The sequence below is a fragment of the Pezoporus occidentalis genome, unplaced genomic scaffold (assembly GCF_034315485.1).
Source record: "Pezoporus occidentalis ecotype Australia unplaced genomic scaffold, CSIRO_AGI_Poc_V1 ctg37, whole genome shotgun sequence".
Lineage (NCBI taxonomy): Eukaryota > Metazoa > Chordata > Aves > Psittaciformes > Psittacidae > Pezoporus > Pezoporus occidentalis.
Window position 1 is genome coordinate 8,354,095 of NW_026915691.1, and position 25,493 is coordinate 8,379,587.

At 41.2% G+C, this 25,493-nt stretch overlaps 1 protein-coding gene across 3 annotated transcripts in view; it reads left to right on the plus strand.

The window, feature by feature from the left end:
• Positions 1-25,493, plus strand: part of TMEM132D (transmembrane protein 132D) — a 277,467-nt gene that overhangs the window by 118,413 nt on the left and 133,561 nt on the right. For all 3 annotated transcript variants that reach the window (XM_062631603.1, XM_062631602.1, XM_062631604.1), the window contains one exon: positions 15,901-16,047. In XM_062631603.1, the coding sequence (XP_062487587.1) occupies positions 15,901-16,047 (147 nt within the window). The remainder of the gene's footprint in view (positions 1-15,900; positions 16,048-25,493) is intronic.

Here is a 25,493-nt window from a genome sequence, read left to right on the forward strand (position 1 = left end):
GAATTAATTCTGAACTGACTTAGAGCCAATTTGATTCAAATCAGTGCAGATGAGAGCCGGCAATTTACATAGACATGGCAATTTGGAAAGGGTATGTAGAAGAGTTTTTAAAATCCACATGGAGTCTGTGTCCTCAGTCTCTGAGCATAGTTCTTTCTGTCTCTCTTGTTTGCTCGAGTCCAATTATTCAGAACGGAAAATATCCCTCTGGATCATGGGGTAAATAGGTGTGCTTCTCAGCAGTGCTGGGAAATTGATGAGCATCTCAAAATGTTGCTGTACTATCATTAGTTTGAGTATGTATTGCAAATAACATTTTAAAGACCATGTTTGTTTTTACCTGTGAAAGAGATGAATATGAATTGTTGAAATAATGGGCTAAAGTCGCATTTAAAATTGGATTCTGTTTCTTTAACTGGTATTTTACTAGGAGTTTGTGTTTTGTCTAATGTAGCATTTAGCTCTCTTTGTTTTTCACCAGGTAATAGTCTTTTCCTGCATCACCAGTATCAGTAGCATTTAGTTTCTATTCTAATTAATCCATTATTCCAAGCAGAGCACGTCTCAAGACAGTGTTATGGCACTGATCAGTCAACGCATAACCAAGTAGGATAATGCTTCTGATATCATCCTGAGTGACCCAGTTTCCATATTTCAGTCTAACTTTGCTCTGCTTCAAGGACAAACTTAATGTACATTTGACATCAGGTAATGCATTCTAACTGTATATACCAGAGCTATTGCCTACCTGCTGATGCAAATAGTTTGCTAACAGCACTACCTAGTATTTGACTCTCCAACGTTGTTCGTGGCTTTGCTTCTCTTCAGAATAGTATTTTTTGGCTAGGTGGGGTGAAAGTTAATTAGCATACCCTCTACACTGTTGCAGTACATACATATATATAGTGATAGCTCTGTCAGAAACAGTTTCCTAGAGGGAAGGTCTTCAAATTAGCCTTCAGAAGGGCCTGTCAGATTTCTCTATTTTATGTTATTTTTTTTTAGCACGTACCATTTTAGTACATCTCCTCCAGCAGTCACTCCCTGACTTCCAGGCGGGTATTTTTGGAAGAGGAAAAAATTCCTTATTTAGCAAAACCTTGGGACTTATTTATTGCCCCTTGTACCAACAACTGTGTCTCTACTTGACTAGGTTCTGTGCAAGGAATAGGGCTGTATGCCAGGTCTTGCACAGGGGACCTGGTGTGCCCATGACAGCTGCTGTTCTAGCTGATCCCAACATCTGTTTTTCAACATTAGAGCAAGGAACTTCCAAAGCAAATGCCACATCAGGGCTTTTTGCTCAGGAAACAGCCTTTCCCAAGGAGGCTACTCACAGGCTACTCACCCCCATGGATGGGGCAGAGTGAGATGTTACGTGTGGTGACTGCTGCATTTATGCCATCTTCCCCAAACTAGCTCTGTTACAACAAGTAGCTCTTGGTAATGTTTTCGATACTAGTGATTCCTAAAACACAATAGGAGGCTTTTGTCATTGAGATATAGCTGCATTATAAGCTTTGCCATGTATTTTATAAAATCCTAATGGACTGTAATCCTTATAATACGACAGGTTTGTGACTCAGATTACTAAAATATTTACCCCCGGCATCTTTCTTTTTTAATGCATTTGTTTCCTATCTTTTAAGCAAAAGCAATATATCAACAGAAAACCAGAGATTTTCAATCTGTTATCAGCAGCCAGCTCTTCAGCCAACAGGAAGGGTTGTTTTTTTTAAATAATATGTTATACTTGTCTTCCCCTATTTTCTGGCTGAGAAAGGCAGTTCCAGGGGAACCTTTGTAACTATAGGAGGAGTGGGTTTTACATCTGTCTTTTTATAACTAACTGTGCTGCAACATCTTTATTTCCCCAGCCCCACACTGACCTTCTGCAATTCTGCATAGTCACCTTGGAGTCCTTGGTCTCAGGGCTCTTTATACACTCCCACTGCCACACACTGATAAAAAATGGATTTAAATGCTTAAATCAACTGCTCCTACTCCCCCTGCCCCTTTGGCATGCATGGTTATTTAGATGCTTCAGCTGTGCCCTTTGCTTGCAGCACATGCGTCATGGCATCACCAGTGTCCTCGCAGCAGGGCCTGTGATGGCAGGGGCTGCTGTTTAATTAGTCTCTACAAACTGCCTCCAGTTGTGCAGGCAGTTGTTCAAAGGGACGTGCAGTAGAGTGTGACACATGCAGAGCTACCTTTACTGTGGGCTTGAAATAGGTCTTCAAAGAAAACTTTTCTGTATAAAGAATCTGTGTGCAAAATAGCTCATGAAGTGCTAATTTCAATGCAGTTGAACGAACCGTGGACTGAATTCTTCATTGCCATGTTTATTGATTCATCATTTACCTCTCTGCAATTTGGGAATAAAACAGTGTGATTCTCAGAACAACAGCACTGTGTGCAGGAGACATTCGAGCTATGGCTGGAAAAATGTTCTTTATGAAACAGATGTCTGCCTTTACCTTGTCTTAAACTCATTAACACACACACACACACACACACACACACACACACACACACACACACAGAGTCCCTAAAGCAATCTAAAAGGTGAGAGTGGGATCTGTGACTTTTTTTTCACCAGTTGCCAAGAAACGTGTGCTGGTTTGGGCTCAGGCAGAGTTAATTTTTTCCATAGTAGCTGCTGTGGGGCTGTGTTTGGGATTTGTGCTGGTAACAGGTGATCACACAGGGATGCTTTCATTACTGCTGAGCAGCACTTACACAGAGCCAAGGCCTTTTCTGCCTCTCACCCCACCCCAGCAGCGAGGAGGATGGGGTGCACAAGGAGCTGGGGGGTGGGGATGACATAGCTGGGACAGCTGACCCCAACTGACCCCAGGGATGCTCCAGATCATATGATGTCATGCTCAGTGAAGCTGGGGAAGAGGAAGGAAGGGACATTTAGAGTGATGGTGTTTGTCTTCCCAACTTACTGTTATAATTGATGGAGCCTTCCTGGAGATGGCTGAATACCTGCCTGCCTGTGGGAAGTGGTGAGGGAATTCCTTGCTTTGCTTGTGAGTGGCTTTTGCTTTACCTATTAAAATGCCTTTTTCTTAACCCATGAGCTTTCTCTTTTTTCCAGTTCTTTCCCCCATCCCACTGGGAGGGAGTGAGCGATCAGCTGAGTGGGGCTGAGTTGTCAGCTGAGGTCAAACCATGACAAAATACCTTCATCTAAAAGCTGAGCAGGGATGGGGCAGCTCTGCTCTTGTACTAGAAATTTTCAGAGATTTGTGTTGTACCAGGGTTCCTATGGGTGAGGCTACTTCCCTTTCAAACCAGCATGGCTCTCTTGCCCCATTGTCATCTATGGGATTTTACCTACTGTTAACTTCTGTCTATTGTGTTAGAAAGCTCAAGTAGGTTTTGCAGGTTTCTCAATACTGAAACATTTAACCCAGTTATCTACCAACATGTATTCTATTCTGCCAACCTCAGTTGCCTGTGGTATATCAGTGGGTCATAAAGCTAGGTTGTGGATTCTACAGTGCCTTTCATGGGAACAGAACCGTCTGAATGTCTCAAAGCAGTTACTATGAAGACAGATACTCAAAAGAAGACCATGGCTCAGGAAGGGAGGGTGGGGTGTTCACCCTCTGCTGCTACTGGCATCTTATTTGGAAAATGAGGATTTTTAGAGGATGATACTCAGTCACATTCAGGTTTTGGTGACAGATTTTTCTCTCTTCCATCCTGCAGTGTCAGTTGGAATGTAAACATTACTGTTCAGTTTGCATCCTAAGCATACTTTTAGAGTCTCTTACTTGTCCTCACCTACTGTGCTTTGATTTATAATACAGAGCAGTTGTGAAGTACACAAGTTAGATTACTTCTCAAGGAAGCTAAACCAGAAGGTGTAGTCACCTAACACACTCCATCAGCTAAAGGAATATCAAACCACAAAACCAGGCTGGGACAGCAGCAGGTACAGCCACTCAGTCTTCTGTAGCATAGACAGGTGAAGTTTAGGTTAGATGCAAGGAAGAAATTCTTTACTGTGAAGGTTGTTAAGGCACTGGAATGGGTTGCCCAGGGAAGTTGTGAATGCTCTATTCCTGGCAGTGTTCAAGGCCAGGTTGGGCAGAGCCTTGGGTGAGATGGTTTAGTGTGTGGTGTCCCTGCCCATGGCACGGGGATTGGAACTTGATCACCTTAAGGTCCTTTCCAACACTTACTATTCTTTGACTCTATGATTCTATGACATGGTGTCCTCTGTATTGTTTCATTCTGTACATAGTCTCCTCTTGCATTATGGACACCTCTCCAAGGCTCCCTTATAGCCTCTGATACTAAAGGCGGTGCATGGCATGTGTGAAAGGAGTGAAGTCTATCCTCAGTGCTGAAGCCCACAGGAAAGCCTGCAGGGTCTGCTGTAACTCAGGCAAGCTGCAAACAGGCAAGCTGCAGCATCTCTGTGTGCTTGAGGGTTGCAGCAGCCCCACACCAGAACAGCAAGTTGCTTGAGCCTGGGTGCCAGGTTTACACCAGCAGTAGATGTAATGTTCATGCTGATGACCTGTGCTTGCTGAGGTCTGTAACTGGATTGTGCTGAGGCTCCTATCTGGTCTCCATACCCAGGTTCGGAGGTGACAGTGCGTGACACAGCCTTGCTTCAGTGCACAATCAGGAGAGGACTGCTGTGTGTGGCTGGAATAGTGAATCTTATTTGAATGTTAACTGTGACCACAAGTCTTACCAGCACTGTCAACCCCCACAAAAAACAGGTTTGAGTTTGTGAGTGCACATCCACTTGTCAAGAACAAAAAGAGTTCATTGCTGTGAGGCAAAGCCCAGCAAAAAGGCGCTGGGATTTCACTGAGTCCAAGCAATGCACTAATCCCTGGGCAGACTATTAATTTCCTTCTTACTACAACTGTGTGGGTTTCCATGCTGAATGGTAGCGTGATGCTGTGTTGTAAAATCCTTACTGTGTAACAGGGGCATGGGGTTTCCTGAAATGATAGCTCACATTTCTCGTAGTTTAAAGAATGAGGGAAAGTCAATGTCTGATAAACTTACGGTTTAAGTTATTTTGCTGGGCTGCTTTTCTGCAATTTTTCTCTCTCCATCATGATTTCTCCAGCCTACATATAGTCCATCACTCTCAGCACTTAATCATCTAGCCATTTCATCCAGCGCGTTGATTCTTTTGGTGCCTGATAAACCAACTCATAGCAGGTTTTCTCCTACCAGCTGGTAGCCAAGGACACTACTTTCATAATCAACTGCCTTATGGTCACCTCTGCCTAAAAAGTGGTAAATAATTTAGTGTTAATGCTTTTGGCTGATTGCTGCTGGGCTTTTGCTGCAGACGGAAAAATTACCATTGCCACAAGTAAGATTTCTGTATGTCAGTTCATTAAAACTTTTAAACCCCCTCTCTTTTCAAAAGAGCAATCTGCTTCCAAAAGATGTGACACTTTAAATCTGATGCCTAAAGCTATAAAGGTTTCTAATTCTTGCTCAGTCTATATTACAAGTTCCCATAGTCTGTTTTATGATATTTAACTTTGGCCACCAATTGGTGGGCAATAGGGGGTTCTCAAACGTTTGAATTCCACAGTAGGATAGTCGGAACAATTGTATGCTGTGAGGAGAATTCTCTAACTCCTGCTTATCTTTCTGATATTAAAACTCACAAATACAATAAAACAGTCCAAGGATATGCATGAAATTTGAGGCTGAGAGGAGATGAAATTACTGTTTTTTCAGGATTTCTGTGTGGAGAGGATTACCAGCTGCCTTTGTGTTCCCTGCAAAATAGCTGTCTTGGAGAGCAATCGACAGGGAGGGTTTTGTGTAATTCCAAGTGCTCTCTGCTTCTGCTTGCTTGGATCAGCCAGGCCCTCTTCTATAGCTTTTCCAGTATTAAAGCCATAACCATATGTGCACTCTGACATGCACAAGGGTTAACTGCTGCAGCTGGACATGGGCAGCGTTGCGTGTACCCTACATTAAGGACACAGAATAATTTTGGGCAGTGTCATTTTTGTATTAATTGAACTCCCTTCTGCATCAGTGGCTTCACTGCGCTGTTAGGGTTTGCCTGCCGCAGACACCATTGCTGCTATTTAGCAAATGTTGCTTTGGTAGCCGCTCGTGCAGATGACAGAAAGGTGGTTAAATATGTCAGCATAGGGGTATAGTGTTCAGCCTGAGATTCTTTGTATAGACCAGAAATAGGTATTTGAATTGCTTAGTGAGTATCTATTTTATGCCAATAGCAGCTTTCTGGAGCGATGCTTTTTTTCCTTTAAAGAACCCAAACCCTTTATTTATACACTTCCTTAGATTTTCTTTACTGTAGGCCTGATTCTGTAAACTTTAAGTAATGTCATCAGGAAGCAGTGGAATTGCTCCCAGGAGTGAGAAAACACCTTTGTGTAAAAGGGTTTGCAGGCTCTGGATATTTGCAGTGAAGACTGTTAGATGTTGTGTTTCTGTCTCTCTAACGCTATTCTTTGAACATCTGACATACATGTCATTGAATGAAGGACAAACACAGTCCACATGGACCCATGGGTCTTTTACTAAATTTTTGGACAAGTGAAGGTAATGGTACAGCTTGCTGTAAATTCCTCCTGTGTTACCTCCTAGAGGGGGCTGCATATAGGCAATGGATGAGAGAATTCCTGTGTAAGAGAACTAAGTATTCACGATTTCTGTGATGTCCAGAAAATGATTTTATCTGCAGCTGTGAGAAGTTGCTAGGGAACAGTGCTAACTCATTTTCACTGATAGGTCTTTGTTAGCACTGTCAAGGTAATATTCTCTTCTGTTATATCACTGTTGCTCAGTGATACTGCCATTTCATTTTGCATTAAGATGTGATTTTGAAATACCTCAGCAGCGTCCTGCTCATGGAATTTGAAATAAACTTTCTGCCAAAGAACCTTTGTTAGATCACCTCCAAGGAGCAAACCCTTCCCCAAGAGTGTTTCTTGGTATTATAGAGAATATATAGCTCTATTCCTATGTCAGCAACTCTTTGTTTTGGAAGACTTGTACTGCACGGTTCACCAGCCTTGTCGTCTTTGTTGACTGATCTAATGTTCGCAGCCAATTTAAGTGAATCCAGAATTCCTCCACTTGTTGCTTGCCCATTCAGCATAAAAATACATGTACACGTATGCAAACACACACTTACAAACGTCCCTACAGCACTTAAAAACTGTTTCATTGTTCTATGTTCTGTTTTACTCCATCTGCAACGGGTAACTGGGGAATCCTTCATTACCCTTACCTTGTAGTCTAGATGGTTCTCTGGGGGTTGCTCACAACCAAGTACTCTCACATGCTTCAAGTGTGGCAGCTGTTTCCTACCATGTTTTTCATCTGTGAAATGGGGCAAACAGCACTTTATTTTCTCTGCACAGAGTCCCCAATATTGAGCTTTGTTTTTTCTACCATTTCTTAGATCTAATTTGAAAAAATTGCTGGTTGCACAGGCTGTGCTGTTAGTGGCTTTGCTGATGTTTGGGCAGGACGGGAAGGGATGTGTTCCATTGTTTTCTTTTTAAAAGCACTTTAGAAAGATACATTTCAGACCCTACATCATATTTTTGCATTTAATTTGGAAACAGTAGCTGAAAACAGTCCGCAGGGCTCCCAACCACTTTAAATCAGCAGGCAGCGCTATTTGTCTTTGTCTTTCATTGCAGTAAACAAACACCTTCCTTCACATCCTTGAATACATAAATATTTTGTTTTGTTTAGTATTGTTGCTCATTATTGCCTGATGATCCATTCCTGTAGGAGAGAGTGACCTGCAGCTGGGAGAGGTGACAGCAAGTCAGTGTTAGGTCACAGCACTGCCTTTGCTGAGTAGTGCAGGGTAAGAAGAGATGATGGGTTACCTCCTCACCTTGACCTCCAGCTACCAACCTTGTGACTGTATTTCCTCTTAAGCATCTCTGTGCTTGTTTCATAACTCCTGTTGAGATATGGCTATGTGCAGGAATACCAGCCCCTGTCCTTAACACAATAATACCTCCTTTGAGCAAAGCAAATAGTAACCTTGTCAGTTGTAACAGTGGTGTCTTACCTGTCATCTTACTGAGATTTTACCAGCTAGTAGTGCACATTTCTATAGTGCCACTTCAGGTTATAATGCTGCTGTCTTCCTCTTCTTCACTACTTTGCCACTTATTTGATATCACGTACAGTCCACATGATGAAATTAGGAGGGTGCACCAGCCAGGCTGCTGGCTGACACAGACACAGTGTTGATGAAAGACCTGTTTCTGACTTTCCCATCATGTTGAGAGTCCCAGGATGACTGCTGCTGGGTCCCTGGGTAGGCACAGTGCTATTCTTATTATCCATGTAAATCCCACGGTTTGTTTCCTGAGCAATAATTTAGGGGCTTTCTAAATCCAGAAGATGCAGTTCTGAAGCCACAAAGGGTTCTGGATCCCACTGAGGATTGGGCACTCTCATGGTTTGTTTAGTAAGTGAATAGAGGTCAGAATTGCAAACTCTGTGTTTGTTTCTGCTTTGAATTGATTTGTGCGCATTCTTTCAGTTCTCCAGGGACTTGTGCAGTTTACATCTTGCAAAACATATTTTTCATATGGACTTTCTTTTTGAAAGCCACAGGAATATGATCTAAATCTGTGTGTAATGATTGCATGTGTATATATATATATATGCGCAACTGCTTGCATGCACATAAACTGTAAGCACAATAGGCAGTTGGGCAGGTCTGAGAGATGCATATTACAAAGGGATCTATTTTATTTAACTCCTGTTATGCACAATTCCACTTTTGAAGCTTAAATAGGTCTTGCGCCCTTTCGCTAATTAAATTTTGTTATAAATCCACCTGGGCTGTGTTTCTGTACTCTCTCCATTTGAATGAGGTTGGTTTAGTGTCTGGGTGGAATGGGTTTTCCTCCTGAAATGTTAATTAGATGGAGAACATGTTATGCTTTGGAAAAGCTGCGTTGCAAGCCCATAGATAAACAGATTGATTTAATTTTAATCTGCTTTCATGGTGATGCATAATGATAACTGGTTTCTGTCTCACAGGGCTGAAAACCACAGACCTTAATAAGAGTTTGTGGGTATATTATACAGCTTTAAATAGCTTATGTTGTGCTAGACCGTTCTCCATAAATTATTCTAACTCCATCAGTATCTCAGGGAGTCCCGATTCTCTTCTGCTGTGGATTTTCAATCAGTGAAACTATTAGTGTAATCTGAAGAAACTTCGAGGCATCTTCTCTTAACACAACTGACAACACTGGTTTGTACAGCACGTATTCAATGGGGAAAACAGAACAAAAAAAAAAAGGCTTACAGAAGCCAGCTCTGCACATAAAATCCTAGTATCCAAATCCTACCTTTTATAAGCCATGCCAGAATTGCTCATGATATTAAAAGCCAGACATTGAGATGGTTACGTTGAATTGTCTCACTAAATGACTTAACTTTGTGATAGGTCATTCCTGTGGCCTGAGAAGCCTGCAGTTTTAGAATCATTGAGTGGTTTTGGTTGGAAGGGACCTGAAAGATCATCTGGTTGATTTTGTTTAGTCAGTTCTAAATCAGTTTGTTTAAATGGGCCCCTCTCAGCTACAGTCCCTTCCACTGAAAGAGTTTCAAATGTGAAGTTTTATTCCTGTTAATGATCTTTATTTCTTCAGGGGTTGTGATAGGTATAAATCCAGAAAGCCTCTGTACACTTGGTTTTCATCAGCTTGCTGCAAATAAGCCTTAAGTCTAACAAAAGCAGGCCGAGTTCTGCCTGTTTTCTCAGTGACAGGCACAGTTTATTTTTGACTGATGTTCAAAGAGATAAATCTCTTTCAGGCTCAAATTCTCTCCTATATTAGCTCCAGCCATAAAAAGAAATGAAACTGCAGAGGGAGGCAAAAGAAGGGTATGGCCTTAAAGTGTATGGATTTAGCATCACCCTAATGTCGTACATAAAACTAGAGGTGGAAATGCTGGGAAGGCAAATTCCAACCAGTCCTCCTTGCACTGTGGAGTGGTTAATTTGATCAGCTCTGGTAGAAGCCAATAGGATAAAAAGGCTTTTGCAAAAGAAAGGGACTGGGATGCTTCTGATGAAAGTGTTTATTCTGATTCCTCATTTGCTCTTACTCCTCACCGCCCCACAGTAACACCACTTCCACTGGGGTGGAAGAAGTGTTACCAAGAGTCTCAAATTCATTGAGGGTTTATCAAACAGGTGGAGAGCATGCCCCAAGTAAGAGCCTGATGACCACTGAATTACCACTGGTTTTTGCTCTCACTGGGAAGCTTGCTCTGCTCCTCTTTTACTTTCGTTATGTCTGGTGTGCTCTCTAGCTAACGTACTTAATTCTTATTCCAGTGCTATTTGTTAGCTTGCTAGCTTTTCTGGCATTTACAAACTGGGATTGTTTGCAGGGGATGGAACATCAGGATGCAAATGTCTTACTGAAGTGTTGTGGTGTCAAAATGGTCTCATTTATGCAACATGCAGCAACAAAGTGACCTCAAGATACTGCAGAGGATGACTCTTAATATACTCAAAGTGTTAGCTTTTGAGACAGTGATCTTAGTGCTCTTAGTGACTCACCAGCAAGAGACAGCTACCTGGGAATCCTTTGAATAGATCAGCAGCTTAGTCATGCCAAAACTGCTGCCTGTGTTTTAGATCCCATGAGAACATCCAGTTCCCTACTACCTGGTTCTCAAGCTGTGACATTTAATTCTGGTCTTTAGAAAACCCCTGATGAGGTCTGTCCGCTCTGTCTGGAGGTTGGCTGTTGTAGCTCTTCAGCCTCTTCAAAGCTACCATCAGTGGAGCACAGACTGGATATTTCCACCTCCAGCAGGTTGGGACCAGGAATACTTTTCAAGGTTTCTTGGAGGGAGCACTTTGCTGCTGTTGTCAGTGCATTAAACTTTCCAGTGGATGGAAATGGGCGCCCGATTTCTTTATCTTATGACTTGAGGAGCCATTTTCACTCGCATTTTGCTTGTCATTGGCTTGCAATGAACCGGTGGCACAAAAGCCTCTCCCACTCTTGTCACTGCTGTCCACAGGTGGGGAATGTTAGTGAAGACTGCCATCCTGTACAGATAAACACTGCTGTGGTCTCTCTCCATTGCAGGGTTAAGATTAGGCCCTGGTTAGGAAAAAGCATGAAACAGGAATAGCAACCTCCTCGAGTTATTTATGATGTGCTTTGGGGAGATGCAATGGCAAGGCAAGTTCATATTCCACTGCCATGCCTGTTACATGCCCGGAAGCTCTCAAAAATGTGCCCACCCCTCTGCACATAATCTGGCACCTTCTAGTCACCGCTGGTAACAAGATGATAACCATGGTAGCACCTGTGTTAACAGCCTCCCTTTGCTTGTCATTCCTTTGATGTTGAAAGGAGCTCACTTGTTCGGAAGTAGCATGAAAAGTGCCTACAGATCCTTGCCCTCAGCACTCACAGCAATAAAAAACTAGATGCAATGTCACGGGTTTAAAACATCTTTATTTGGAGCTGTTTAGGGTTAGATACCTGTTTATTTGCAGTTTGCTTTGGAATGCAGGGATGGGTGGTATTTGTATGCTGCATTCAGGACACTGTAAGGAGTAAAACGCTATGTGGGGAGCCCTGCCTGTGGCAGGTTATCTGCAGGTCTGCACACTCCTTCCCTTTGATCTCGTGCACATCCTAAGGGTGAATTTGCACTTGCTCTCTCTCTCTGTCTTTGCCTTCCCTGCAGTGTTAAACCAGACACTCTGTTGACATTGTACCACAGCACTTAGCAGCGCACGTGCTGTAATGCTGTTATTTCTCACCAGCCAGCTGTTCCACTTTATACAACACTTAAGTAACGATTTCACAGCCATTACCAGCCTGCAGTAATGACATGGGCTGAAAGCTGAGTGCTGGCTGGTTGTAAACTGCAAAACCTGGGAGATGCTAAACCAGACACTTTGATAAATGAGAGAGGATGTTGCCTGCATCTTAATTGGTCATGTTGAAGCCTCTTTTATCATCAGAGTAAACACAGTGTTTAGTGGGTCCTGGGATAGAATTGGGAATCACTATCTTTTTGCACTTAGGAAATGTATTTCCTTGATTTCAGATGTGATGTATTGATTCTAGGAGTTCCTTCTATGATATTTTTCTTTCTCCCTTCCTTGATTTGTACCCTGTCAGCACTGATGGGTTTTCAGGAACTGAAGACTCCCGAGTGCTTTGTTTGCCATGATTGATTTGGTGCAAGGGATGAGCTACTTACGAGTCTAGTAACTGATGTGCTGCACTATGAGCAGTGATCCAGGGGCAAGTAACAGCTTCTAGAAATAATTATGGAAGTGTTCAGTTGGATTGGCTCCTTCTTTGAAAAACCCAAACTAAACCACGATTGAAATGTTTAATAAGGCCTTTTTCTCCTCATTCTTTTCCAAAGTAGAATCTGGCCCAAAGTGAAGCGATGGGCCCAAAATGCTCAAACAACTTCACTTGTGGCCCAGGCACAGTGTTTTAAGCAAAGGTACAATCTGGTCGTCTTAGCCTGTTAACTGAGCAAATGTATGGAGAGGCTTTGGCATATGCCTTTTGGTGTATTGCAGTTGAGAAATCTCAGTAGGCTGAACTGTGGCTGAACCGAGGGGCTGTCTCAGGAGCACTCTGGAGCAGCTTAAGGGCTGAAGGTGAACCTTGCCCTGTGACAGCCAGGCAGTTCAGTAAAGCAGATTTGCAAGAAGTAATTGAGCCCTGACAGCAGCCATAGTGTGTTCACCTTGGGGATCTTCAGGTTTACCTGTTGACAAATAACATGCCTGCAGTTATTATTAACCCTGTTTCATCCAGGTCATTGTGAGGTGCTGCTGCCATTGTAATTGATGTGAATAAAATTCTACTGTTCCCTTACAGTGGCCAACACAGCTTCTATGTACACTAAAGGAAAAAGGATTTCCTGGGATAGTGGAGTTGAAGCTTTTGTGCTAATTATAGAAGTATATTTAACTGATTCTTCAAAAACAGTTCCTAACCTCTTAATTCTGTAGAAAACAACAATCGTGTCACGTTACTGTTTTCAGGAAAATTAGGGGTTTGGGGCTTTTAATAGATGACTAAATTAGACCTTATCAAAAGCTCTTCTAAGAAGTCCTGATCCATAGACTGCAATTACCCCAAGGAGTGTATACAAGAATCTGCATTTGTTTGGAAACATCAGAAGTCAGTGCAGGATGGCAGTTTGTTGTTGGATAAAGTGAACGTCAGGAATAAAAAAACCTCAGTTTGCCTCACCGGTTTTGTGTTCTTTTTTTCTGTTTTACCTCATCACTCTGGAACTTAAAGAAACCCAGACAGAAAATAAGGGGATGCTTTCAGTTTTGTGTCTGTGTTTGTACACTTGTTTTAATCTGGTTTTTAATGCTGTTTAAAACGTAAGTGAGAAATTTGCTAAATTTTCAGTGTGTGGCTGTCTATGTAGCAGTACTGAGACCCTGCACAGCTTTCTGTCACAGTAAAGCTGTTACATATGTGCCAGCAGAGCATGGTAGACTGTGCTATGGTCTAAGGCTGCTTTTTTCTTAATTCCCCACCAGTTCTGTTAATAAAGCACATAACTGTTGTATAGTCAATGCAATCTGCTGTGTGTTCTTAGGTAGGAATTGTAATATACTAATTGCTTTTAAGCTCCAATCATGGGAAAATGGTTACTTTTATGTAAGGCTACTGCCTGCTTGGGTTTTCTAGGATGCGTACTCTTTACCCCCTCCTGCCCTCAAGTCTTGTCCAGGAGAATTCAAGGGACAAATGTCTTCATCTGGGACTTGGAAGTCCTGGACAAAACCTGAAGAGCCAACCCTACAGCACAAGCTCCAGGCATATATGGCTTTGTGAAATGAAATCAGCTGTTCTCTTGCAACCCATCACTGGCTTTGAGCAATTTGGTTGCTGTCCTGTGCTTAGCACAGTGACTTGGCTCCATTGAGACAGCTGCCTTCTCAAACACATAAGCTCAGCTAGGTGACCCAAATCCCACATGGCACCTTCTCATCAGCCATGATTAACTGCTAGACAGTGACCGCATTAGAGAGCTTGAAGGGTGGATATAAGTTTCTTAATCATGGCCAGCTTAATTTGCAAAGATCTGAGCCACCCTCATTTCCCTGTGAATGGGAGTGATTTTTCTGTCATTGGTCTTGGTTGACACACAGCAGTTTTCCTTTCTTGAGGTGGACAGAAAGGTGGGGCTGGATGCTGGTCACTGGGAATAGCAAAAGACATATACCAATAAACATTTCACATATATGGTCTAGCCTTTTTCTGTGTCCCTCTCCTTCTCCAAGATGCCAGGAATGCAGTTTAATTTCCACTCTTCTTCAGCTGTTGATCTCCGGTCCTGAGGGATGTTTGTGGTGTGGCAGCAGTAGCTGCACCTGCTTCAAGTACATTTTGTGAAATCAGCAAAGAGGAACTTGAGCACAAATTGGCAGCCTTCATGTATTAATCCTTCCAGGTGTGTGAAGGAAATTGCAGCCACCGCTGTTGAGTTAGTGGTAGGAGAAATGAGATGTAACCCTTTTTGTCCAAGACAGTTGAAAAGAATCCTTTTGGCTTTTTATTCTGAAAACATCTGTGTGGATGTTGTCCTTCAAAGATTTCTCAAGTAATTTCATGCGGAGGCAGAGCTGATAGTGCTTGTTTTACTGATATTAGCATCTCTGCATGGCAGCAGCTGTTTATACAAAAAAATCACATACCTTCTTGTTTTTTTTGCTCAGAATTGAGAACTTGCCATAACACCGAATGGATTTTGTGTATGAGATTTTAAGCAAATATAATTAAACTGTCATTTCCTGACAGCTCATATATGAGGCTGTTTGACCACAATGGACTTTTTGTTTTTGTAAACACATTCACAACCCAAAAGTTAACGCCACCAGAAACTCTCCTAATTCAGTAAGGTGGCCAGTGGTAAATAGCTGTGGACTAACTCAGTAGTGCCTTAAGATACAGATTTAGATATATAGTTAAAGAAAGGGAGAGAAAGGAAAAGAATTAAGGAATGCAACACCTGCTTGAGAGTAAATAAAACACATTTAAATATATATATGTGTATATATGTATAGTTCCATCTTCTCCATTTGAACCCAGAAGCACTGTGCTGACACATGAGAACCAAAAAATACTTCTCGGTAGGAGCCACTTTAGTTGTCCTGACTGTAACATTTTGTCACACAGCTTTTCCTGTTGTTTAACCTCATCCATAGAAACAGACTTCTGAGAAAACCAGTTGCCTTTGGAAAAAATCAGGATATTTCTGCGTATTTTTAGGATCAGTGCTGATAGAACAGCTAAACCCAACAGTATTAAAAGGAAATGAAGATGTTGTGGACTCAGATGATGAAAGATGGAGCAAAGATATGAAATGTCATCTTCATGTAATCCAGGGAGGGAGAGAAGAAAAGGCAAATTTTGCTTGTAATGTGAGACCTAGCAATGACTCCTTAATCCAGATTTATGACCCAGCAACAACCTGACTTCTTTCATGACAAAAATGGTACTTCCATCTCCAATACAATAGCTTCTAGTTAAGGGAGAGCTGAAACGTGTCCAGTGGTGCACACAGTATGGAAGCACAGGAGTGAGGAGCGTGCTCCAGAACTTATCTACTCCTTAATTTAGCTATGACTAAAGCTGTAATTACCGTAGTTCAGTAAGATTTCTATCTTGATAACATTTCTTCAAAATATGGAATTCTTAATTAATTCTCTCATCTCTTTTCCTTGTAACACTGTTGAACTCTAATGGGTGGTAGCATTTTCTGTGGGGCAGTAATGAGAAAATAATGAAGAAGTAAGTAACAGATTGAGCTGACATTCTGTATCTGATTGGTGAAATATCCTCTCATTCCTCCCAGGGCAAAGGTGAAGAAAGGTGTGAACATTTTCAGTGTAAGAGCCAGCAGCCCGTACTTGTGGGACATCAGAGAGAGTGTGGATTATACTGGGAAATACGCACCAGCTGTTATTGTTTGCCAGAGGAAATCTGCTGCCTCTGAAAACAGGTAGGTCACAGCAGCCTATCTTTTACCAACCCAGCGGCTGATTTTCCTATTCAGAGTGTTTTGCCATGATTTGAATAAGTTTTATTATAATGCATGCCGAAAATGCTTTTGTAAAAGCTGTGTTTGTATCTTGGAATGCATTGCTAATTCTACCACATACACTTCACAAAAAAAAATGTTATTCCATCCTAATATTCAAAGCAAGTTAAAGCTAGCAGGAGATATTGTTTCCAGAGAGTATTTCATATCTTAGAATTTGGTTGTGATGGGTTTAACATCTTCTAATGATTTGCATTATAGCAAGGGGTAATTATATAGGGCTGGTTTTGGTGGGGTTTTTTATTTTGGGTTTGGGTTTTTTTTGTAGTTCTTGCTTGGAATATTTGGGGGTCACAGAGTTACAGAATGGATTTTGTTTTGTTTTGGCTTGGGGTTTTTTGTCTGTTTTTTCTAATCTAGAGGAAACTAAAATGTACTCCAAGTATCAAACCCTTGATGATGAGTTTGATAGGAACTTCTAATCTGCAGAAAGGAATAGATTTTCCATTTCCATTGTGCCACAGCTTAGGTAGGACACTGACCTGTCTTAAACAACCTTCATCTGACAGGTGGATGTTCCTTCTCCAGTCACAACTGATTGCTTTAATGAATGCATTTCTATATCGTTTGCTGCTTCTTGTTCATTGTTTCTGGAACTGTATGTCAAGTGCATATTTATAAGGCTCTGCCTGCCTGCCTATGTATTGTGTTTGGCATTGCTGTTAGAAAACTTGCATATAACATGGAGTTTTGTGCTGTGATTTACTTCTGAAATTTGACAAAATCTGAGAGGCCTTGTGGATTTATTATGTGGTTTAGAGTTTTTAAACAAATACCCTCTGAGCCTAATAACTAGGAAGTTTCATGTCTTTGCAATCTGGGTATATGGGAAAAAGAGGAAGGGAAGTATTTCCCTTCATAACCGTGACATTAATCACTTTTGCCTCATTATAACTCAGATTCTACACATTTTTCTGCTATAGTATCCTGTATTTTCCAATCTAAGCCATATATTGTCTCATACCTGACTGAATTTTATTGGTCAATGAAGCAGTGCCAAGGTCAGAGCTTCCTGCTGTCTAGCACAATCTGTCAGACAGATTCTTTAAAATCCCAGTTCAAAGCTATCTGAAGACAGTGTGAATATTTTCATTGACTGCAATGGACATTGGATCAAGCCCAAAGATTATTTCAACAATGAGTTTTCCATCACGCTTTATCTTGTTGGGTCCATGCAGTGCATTTGCCTGATTTTCCTTCCTCATCAGGAAAATACAGTGCAGCCTCGTGGGTGAATTGAAGCTTGAAAACTTAGTTCCCTTCAATATTCAGCGTTCAGTGGCAAGTCTTCAAAATGTTTCCTTGTACACAAAAAAGTAAATTATGATGTCACCTGTCATGCAGTATTTGTGGATTCTGTACTTTCACGTGCTGAGTATGAGCATTGCTTCAGGTTCATTGAAAGAAATATATATTCATATAAGATTTTACTGGAAAGAAAATTGGATGAAGACAAGGTATGTGTGGGAATTCTGGTTTGACTTATTCCATCTGAGTTTCGAGTTGAGATTTGTGGTTTTCTCACATTCAAGAACTTCTTCCTCGTTGTTTGTAAACAAACATAAATATTTCTACTGTGTTATTCAGTATTTTGTTTTCCTCATCAAATTTAGTTGCATCTGTTTTGCTATTCCTTGTAAGAAGATGAAGCATGATACGGGGAAGGGGAATGTGCTAAGTGCTTTGGAGAAAACTTCTTTTTCCTTATCTAGATGTGTTGTTCGTCACTATATTTGCACAATGAATGACAGCTAAATATTGATGTCCCTTACCGAATTGTTTGCTTCCATAGTTCAATTAGGAACTTGACAAACTCTGTCTGTATGTTGTTTAATTACTCCTAAAAATCAAGCGATCTGATCATGTGAATGAAAAGGGGGCAATGTTAATTAAGTAAAGATTCGATACCTTCGTGCTTCTGATAATTCGACATGGATCAGAAGATAGTGTTAATAAAGCTAACTTACTGTGACAGGTGTAATTTCATGGATTAAGGAGGCACTTGTGCAAGTGACAAAGTCAACCAAGATGCCTGAGCATTTCTCTATCGGAGTTTGAAATATATCCGTCATTTTGATTGTTGAGGTTTTGGCACCACAAGCTTATCGTAACAGGATTACTATACAAATATTAGCACAGCCAGCAGGGTGTTTTAGAATGAATATTAACAGCAAATATTGTGAGTCTGTGTGAGAATAACTAATTAAGCCCATCTGTCAAATATGATTTGAAGTTCTCAGTGCCTTGCTTATTATGGGCTTGCAACAGTGTTCCAGATTAATGGTGAAGCAATTATAAAGTTCTCCCCAGTTCTTCTGGTTTCATTCACAGGCAGTAATCATTTTGTAACACTCTGAATCCTGACCCATGAGATCATTAGATGGGCTTACTTCTTGTCGCATCTGTACAGTGCTACTCCTAAATGAAGGATCTCTCTTCCATCCTGCTGTTTTCGTGCAAATGACCAAAAAAACCCAAATAGAAAAAGATATGATGGAAATTAACCAGTGGCTCAGAAACACTGAACAGTGAATCAGGGAGATACATCCTGATATGTGCCACTTACTCCCTTTGGAAGTTGGCTGACCTTTCTTAATTCTGCATGTAAAGAGGTGAATGTCTTAGAAAGATGCGATTAAAGTAGTCCTGCACTTTCTGAATGTTTTCTTGGATTGGTGCTTTTTCTCTTTGTACCTGAAATGGAGCATCTCTGCTGCACTAGTGATGATTGAGAACAGACGAAAGTGGAAGATCTGGGATCCTGTGTTTCCTGTTGGATGGGAAGCAGCCCAGGTGGGATAGGTTTGGAAAATGAACTGAGGTGGCTAAAGACGCAGATATACCGGATCTATTCTGATGTGATACTATTCTGTTCTGATATGATACTAATGTGGTCATGATCCTCTTGAAATACTTTATTCATGTTTATATTTTTGTGTGAAAAAGTTTGTTACTCCATTAAAGAATACATTATTGTTTTCTGTGCTTAAGGCAGGAATGAGGCCATTGATCCAAGCAAGTGCAAAATAATTCTAGACAAAACTTGGCCATCTCTAGGTAGAACCTTAATGTCTGGATGTGACCGTTTACTGCTTCATCTCCAGATGTATTTGAATTATGTGATGGATAAGCTTTGCTTGGCAATTTCCTTTTCCCTATGCTCGTTGTTGGAAATGTTACCAAGGTAGCATTTCTTCTGATACTTTCCCACTTGACTTTTGCGTTGCAGTTCTAATAGCATTGAAGGAGTTACTGGCTTATGCTGCCTGAAATCAGATGCTGGTCCTGCTGTTTGCAGAGAAACTTATTTTCATTTTGAACTACGAGTGGCTGAATCGGTCTGTGACAATATTGACACAGTAAGAGGCAATGACAGTATTTTCTGGGCTGTATCCCTCATTGTTCCTCTGTGTCTCATTTTTTATGATACAGTATTTTAATGCCTAATTTTCTTAACAGTTTTATGATACAAGGACTTAATATTAGATAATAACAGGGGCAGGAAAACCTGTGACAGCATTGCCTTTGATTTTCCTACATAATACATTCTTTTTATTACATTTATAACATTATCCTTAGTGCCCTATATTTCTCATTTTCAAACCTAGTTATTTAACATTTAGTTTTCATGTTGTAACAGCAGTGAGCTACTGCCTCATTCTCTTACTTGTTGTGTCTGCCAGTACATTTAATAGACTCTCAAGAGTGCTATAATCCTAAAACGCTTCTGAAACAACAAAAGCAACAAATTTGACATAAATAACAGCCTAATAGCCACAATAATTACATTATGTCTCTTGCTGCTGTTCATCAAAATGCTTCATAAAAATAGTTTTATGGTTTAGATCACCATTAATTTTTTCCCTTGCTATTTCTGTGCTCACGTGACTTTAGCAACTAGAGGTATGTTATTGCTGGGAAAGATAATTTTCTGCTTGATGGAATTACAGGAAAGGTATATGATGTAGCAAAAATATTTCCCAGTGTCGTTTGTCCCATCACATCATGTGTGATTCCCATGAGCTTCAGTTTATCATGATGATACAAAAGCAAGAAAAAGACTGTAGACATCATACATGCTTTCTAGTAGGATATACTCAAGTATGATATCAAAAGGCTGGACAGGCAGAGGGGGTGGAGGGTTGGGTTAGGCTGATACTTCCAAGGCATATGGATAATGATCAGATGCAGATTTATTTATCCTGGGTAGCTTTAGTGTTTTATACTGTGTGCCATTTGGATTTTTCTTTCACAGGTTTTTCTTGTGCTATTTGAAACCTCTCAGGTTCTAAGAGTTGATATGTTATGGTGATGTGAAAGTAGTAAACATCTCAGAAGTCATGTTTACATCCCACTGTTTGAAAGTAATTAGTCACAAACTTCCATTTCTTGTTTCTCATTTTAAAACTTAAATGTGCTCTCTGAGAGAGAACCCTTTGAGATCTTGAGGGAAAGTAAATTGGTGTGAGCCAAGCATCAGTGCATCATTCTTTTACATGCTGACCCACTTTTTTCATTTTTTTTTTTAAGAAGAGAACTATTTTATTTATCAAGAAATGCAGAATCTCTCTTGAAACCATCCTACTCAATGCTAATAGACAAGAAAAAAGGTTCATGGTTATCATCTTGAAGCAAATCAAAAGAAAAGAGATGAAATATTAACCAACAACTATTAGATAAAGGTATTATTAGCCAACTTTTCCACCTGTTTGAAAGAGATTCAATTCATTTAAAAACAAAAGGCTTGCAGGAAGGCACTTCAAAGACATGCTGATAGCCGTCTGGCACCTTAAGGGTGGACTCTGCTCCTCTGTCTCTGACATTTATGCGAAGGAGATGCCACAGGGCAATTCAGCTGTCATTGTGAAGAAGATTGCCTTTTATCTCAGCTGAATTTTAGGGCTCTCCTTAGAGAACAAGGCTATTCCTGTGTTCTTTTCTTTGTGAGCATGTTGCTGGAAATGGGAAAAGTGACAATTAGCATTGACTTGCTGATGCTGCCTTTTGAAGCAGTTAAAAATAAAGTAATAATTCCCTCATTTGGGGATTATCCTTTAGAAATACCGATGTACAGTTAAGACAGCATTTACCATCTCCTGTTGGCTTGCAGTTAGTGATGCTCAGGGCTACATCACTGCTACATGCATACCATCTTAATGAAAGTGGTTAAAGGGAAATACCCCTGAAAAGTAACTCGGTATGTCATAGAATCATAGAATCGTTAGGTTTGGAAAGGACCTTAAGATCATCCAGTTCCAACCTCCCTGCCATGGGCAGGGACACCTCACACTAAACCATCTCACCCAAGGCTCTGTCCAACCTGGTCTTGAACACTGCCAGGGATGGAGCATTCACAAGCTCCCTGGGCAACCCATTCCAGTGCCTCACCACCCTAACAGGAATTTCCTCCTTATATCCAACCTAAACCTCCCCTGTTTAAGTTTTAACCCAATACCCCTTGTCCTATCACTACAGTCTCTAATGAAGAGTCCCTCCCCAGCATCCCTATAGGCCCCCTTCAGATACTGGAAGGTTGCTATGAGGTCTCCACGCAGCCTTCTCTTCTCCAGGCTGAACAGTTCCAACTTCCTCAGCCTGTCTTCATACAGGAGGTGCTCCAGTCCCTGATCATCCTCGTGGCCCTCCTCTGAACATGTTCCAACAGTTCCATGTCCTTTTTATGTTGAAGACACCAGAACTGCACACAATACTCCAGGTGAGGTCTCACAAGAGCAGAGTAGAGGGGCAGGATCACCTCCTTCAACCTGCTGGTCACGCTCCTTTTGATGCAGCCCAGGATACGGTTGGCTTTCTGGGCTGCAAGCGCACACTGAAGACAGCCCATGTTCATTTTCTCATCAACCAACACCCCCAAGTCCTTCTCCTCAGGGAGAAGTCCTGCTCTGAATCTCTTTTTTGCCCAACCTGCAGCTGTGCCTGGGATTGCTCTGACCCAGGTGTAGGACCTTGCACTTGGCATGGTTAAACTTCATGTGTTTGTCATCAGCCCACCTCACAAGCATGTCAAGGTCCCTCTGGATGGCATTCCTTCCCTCCAGCATATCAACCAAACCACACAGCTTGGTGTCATCGGCAAATTTGCTGAGGGCGCACTCAATCCCACTGTCCATGTCAGCAACAAAGATGTCAAACAAGACCGGTCCCAACACCGATCCCTGGGGGGCGCCACTCGTTACTGTCTTAACTGTTCGCAACAGGACTGAGTATCATCACTGTGCTCAAAGGAGTTGTCTAGAGGCAGCCTTCTGAAGTTACTGTTCAGATTAAGTAGTCTGCCTCCAAAATCTGCAAACAATAAATGATTTTAGGAGCTTAATCCCCATTCATTGAGAGTTCTTGAAGTGCAGAACTGGGAATGAAATAATTTGGGAGAAACAACCTAAGCCGAAGTACTTTGCTGACAGAAGTCACAGTGAGCTGATCATTCACAGACATGTTGGGGTGGTTTTGTCCTCTCTTCTCTGTCATTGGTGATGTGCAGGTGTTTTATGGGTATTTCTGCCACCTGCATTGTAGAGGAGATGCCCTTTAATCTGTATTTATTTTTATCCTCGTGTGATCCAATGTGATAAACATAATATCAAACTTGAAGAGCAATGATTTCCCCTAAGAATCTTAAGGATTCATCATCATGCTTGCTCTGTGTTTGTGGTCCTTAAACTTTAGTAGTCCCAAAGCTCAAACTAACGATTCCAGTGGGACAAAACCAGTTTGCTACCTGTCACAAAATAGATCACAGGTGAGTAATCTCCTGTTTATTAAAAATCTAATATTAAATGCAAAAGCGTGTCCTGTGAAAGTATCTGATGGTGCTGTTGATATTCTTTTCCTTGGAGGAAATCTTGTAACAAGTAATACAAATTACTGAGAGAGTGAGAAAGTGAGCGGATGACTTTAAATATGAGCTGAGCCTGAAAATACGCCTGTTGCTGTTGAGGCATGAGGGTTCCCTTGTTTTGGATGAAAAAGGTAATTAAATCCAGCTAACACATACAAGTCAACAGACATCAAAGTGTGGATTGGAAGGTTAACAGAATGATGTTATACAATTTAGCATCCATGCAAATAGTAAAACTAATCCTAACTAAATTACTTCTGCAAGTACAAAGCTGAAGTTCAGTGGGCATTTGAGTTATTTTATGGCTTAATGTATAGATATATTGATGACATGGACAAGTCAGGATTGCAGTATTAAAAATCTATGGTTGATTTATACAAACTGATGATGCAGATATAATTTATCCTCTAATTATTTTGCCTTAGTCAGCTCTTGGCCTTTCAATCACCTCTAATGAGGTAAGAAAGTGCTGCTGCCCCATCTTAAAGGTGCAGAGGGGATATGGGCTAAACTTTCAGGCTGTGTACTGACGTCTGTTAATGTCTATGTGCATGCAGTGAAGTGGGTTGACATAGCAGGAGCTGCTCTGAGCTGTCACGAAGACAATGCAGAAGTCAGCGGTGGGTTGTTTTATGACCCCTTGTAACTGCATGAGCCCTAATAACTCATGTCACATGGGAATTGTGTCTTTTCATGTGCTAACTAGTCCCTTGAGAGTCAACTAGCACCAAAGGCTGCTTGCTTGTTTTCTAGTCAGGGAAAGCCTTCCTTCCCAGTCTACTATCAGGAGCTGATAGTCTGAGTTAGACTTCTTTTTGAAGACTTTCTGTTGGCTTCCATACCAATAGAAGAAATTGGACTTTGTTGGGATAGTAGGATGCCTTGTCTTTGTGGGCAGCATTGATTCCACCATACATACACACAGACATATATAAAAATCAGCAACAGGACTGAAAACTGAGGTGTAAGATTCCATAGGCAGAGCTGTCCGTGTGATCACTGGATATTTTGGGTTACACAGAAGGAGTGCGTAATGTGATTCATTCCTCCCTCTGCATGGCAGTCTGCAACAACAAGCAGTACTTCCACCTCTGCCAACACACTCCTCCTTCTGCAAACGTTTTCCAACCTAGGATGTAATCTGGAGTATAAATTTTTAGTGTTCTATAGAGCTGTTTTAATGTTCAGTACACTTTCAATTTGCGTCTCTGAATCTTTCAATTTGAAATCCATCCTCACTGTGTAAGTTTATGAATCATGTGTTTTATGCATGATAGCTTGACACAGAAGTGAGCATAGGAATGCATAGAAAAGATGTTATGTAAGATGTTAGACAAAACTGCATTTCAGAGTGTGTAGGAGTGGGGAGCCAGGCCGTATCTTCTACGGCAAATAAGGGAGCCAGCAAGCCTGGCTTGTTGCGCAATTCTTTGGAAGAATACAGGGACTATTACAGGCTACATTTCCATTTGTTACTCAGGAACCCTGAGAGCTTTTCCATGCAAGAAGCACAAATATGACTTCATACATTGTGCACTTTAAAATCTGAGTAAGTGACAGCTCTGCTGTTTTGCCTTTGATACAGGTCCAGCCTTGGCTGGTCTTGATGTAGCTGATACAGAGCCCGTCTAGCACTTACTGTGCACTCCTGTTGATGGTACAGAAAGACAAAGGGATCAGTTTGCTGTGATGTCTCTGTAGTTGAAATTCATTGTCAGGGTGGTAGTTGAGGGACTGCCTGGACTTATGTAAATGTGTTAATATTATTCCTTGTTTCAGGGATCACCTGAAGCTAATATTCAAATGCGCAATTAGTTGAACAGATGACTGCTATCTCCATCCTTTCTTGACATAATTTTTTCTCTGGAATCTTGCAAGAGCACGTGCCTGCCTTTTCCTCAGCTTTAACTGAGATGCTCGTAGAATACCTTCAATATTAACAAGATACTGTATTTTTTAAAGTCTTGATGCTCTGGAAGCTTTCCTAAGTCCAAGTTTTGTGAACTTCAGCAAGGGGTCTGTGGAGCAGGATAGCTATTCAATATATACCACTGAAAGTGAGACTGTATTACTTTCATCTTCTTACGCTGCGTTTCTAAATCAACTGTAAAATCAATCCCAAAACGTCTGATTCTGGTATTTACATAATTCGCTTTTTAGCTATACCTTAATGCACCAGAGTCTCCATAGGTTTGTTTATAACAACACTGGCAAGTGCAGATGTGGTCTTACCCCATATTAAAGATGAAGTCATCATACCAAGAGACTAAGAAATGGAAGTCTATGTGGCACAGAGTAATGCCATGTGAAGATAAATGTGCCAACTTGACTGTGACACGGTGCAGCCTCATAGAAAACAGGCCTATGTATCTCATGAGCGCTGTGAGCTCATGAGAATCTAAAGTACTGAGTGGAACTTCTTCATTTTTAGTTTGTTTGACTCTTACATTTAATTTATACTGGAAAGCAAATAATTAGACTGAATAAT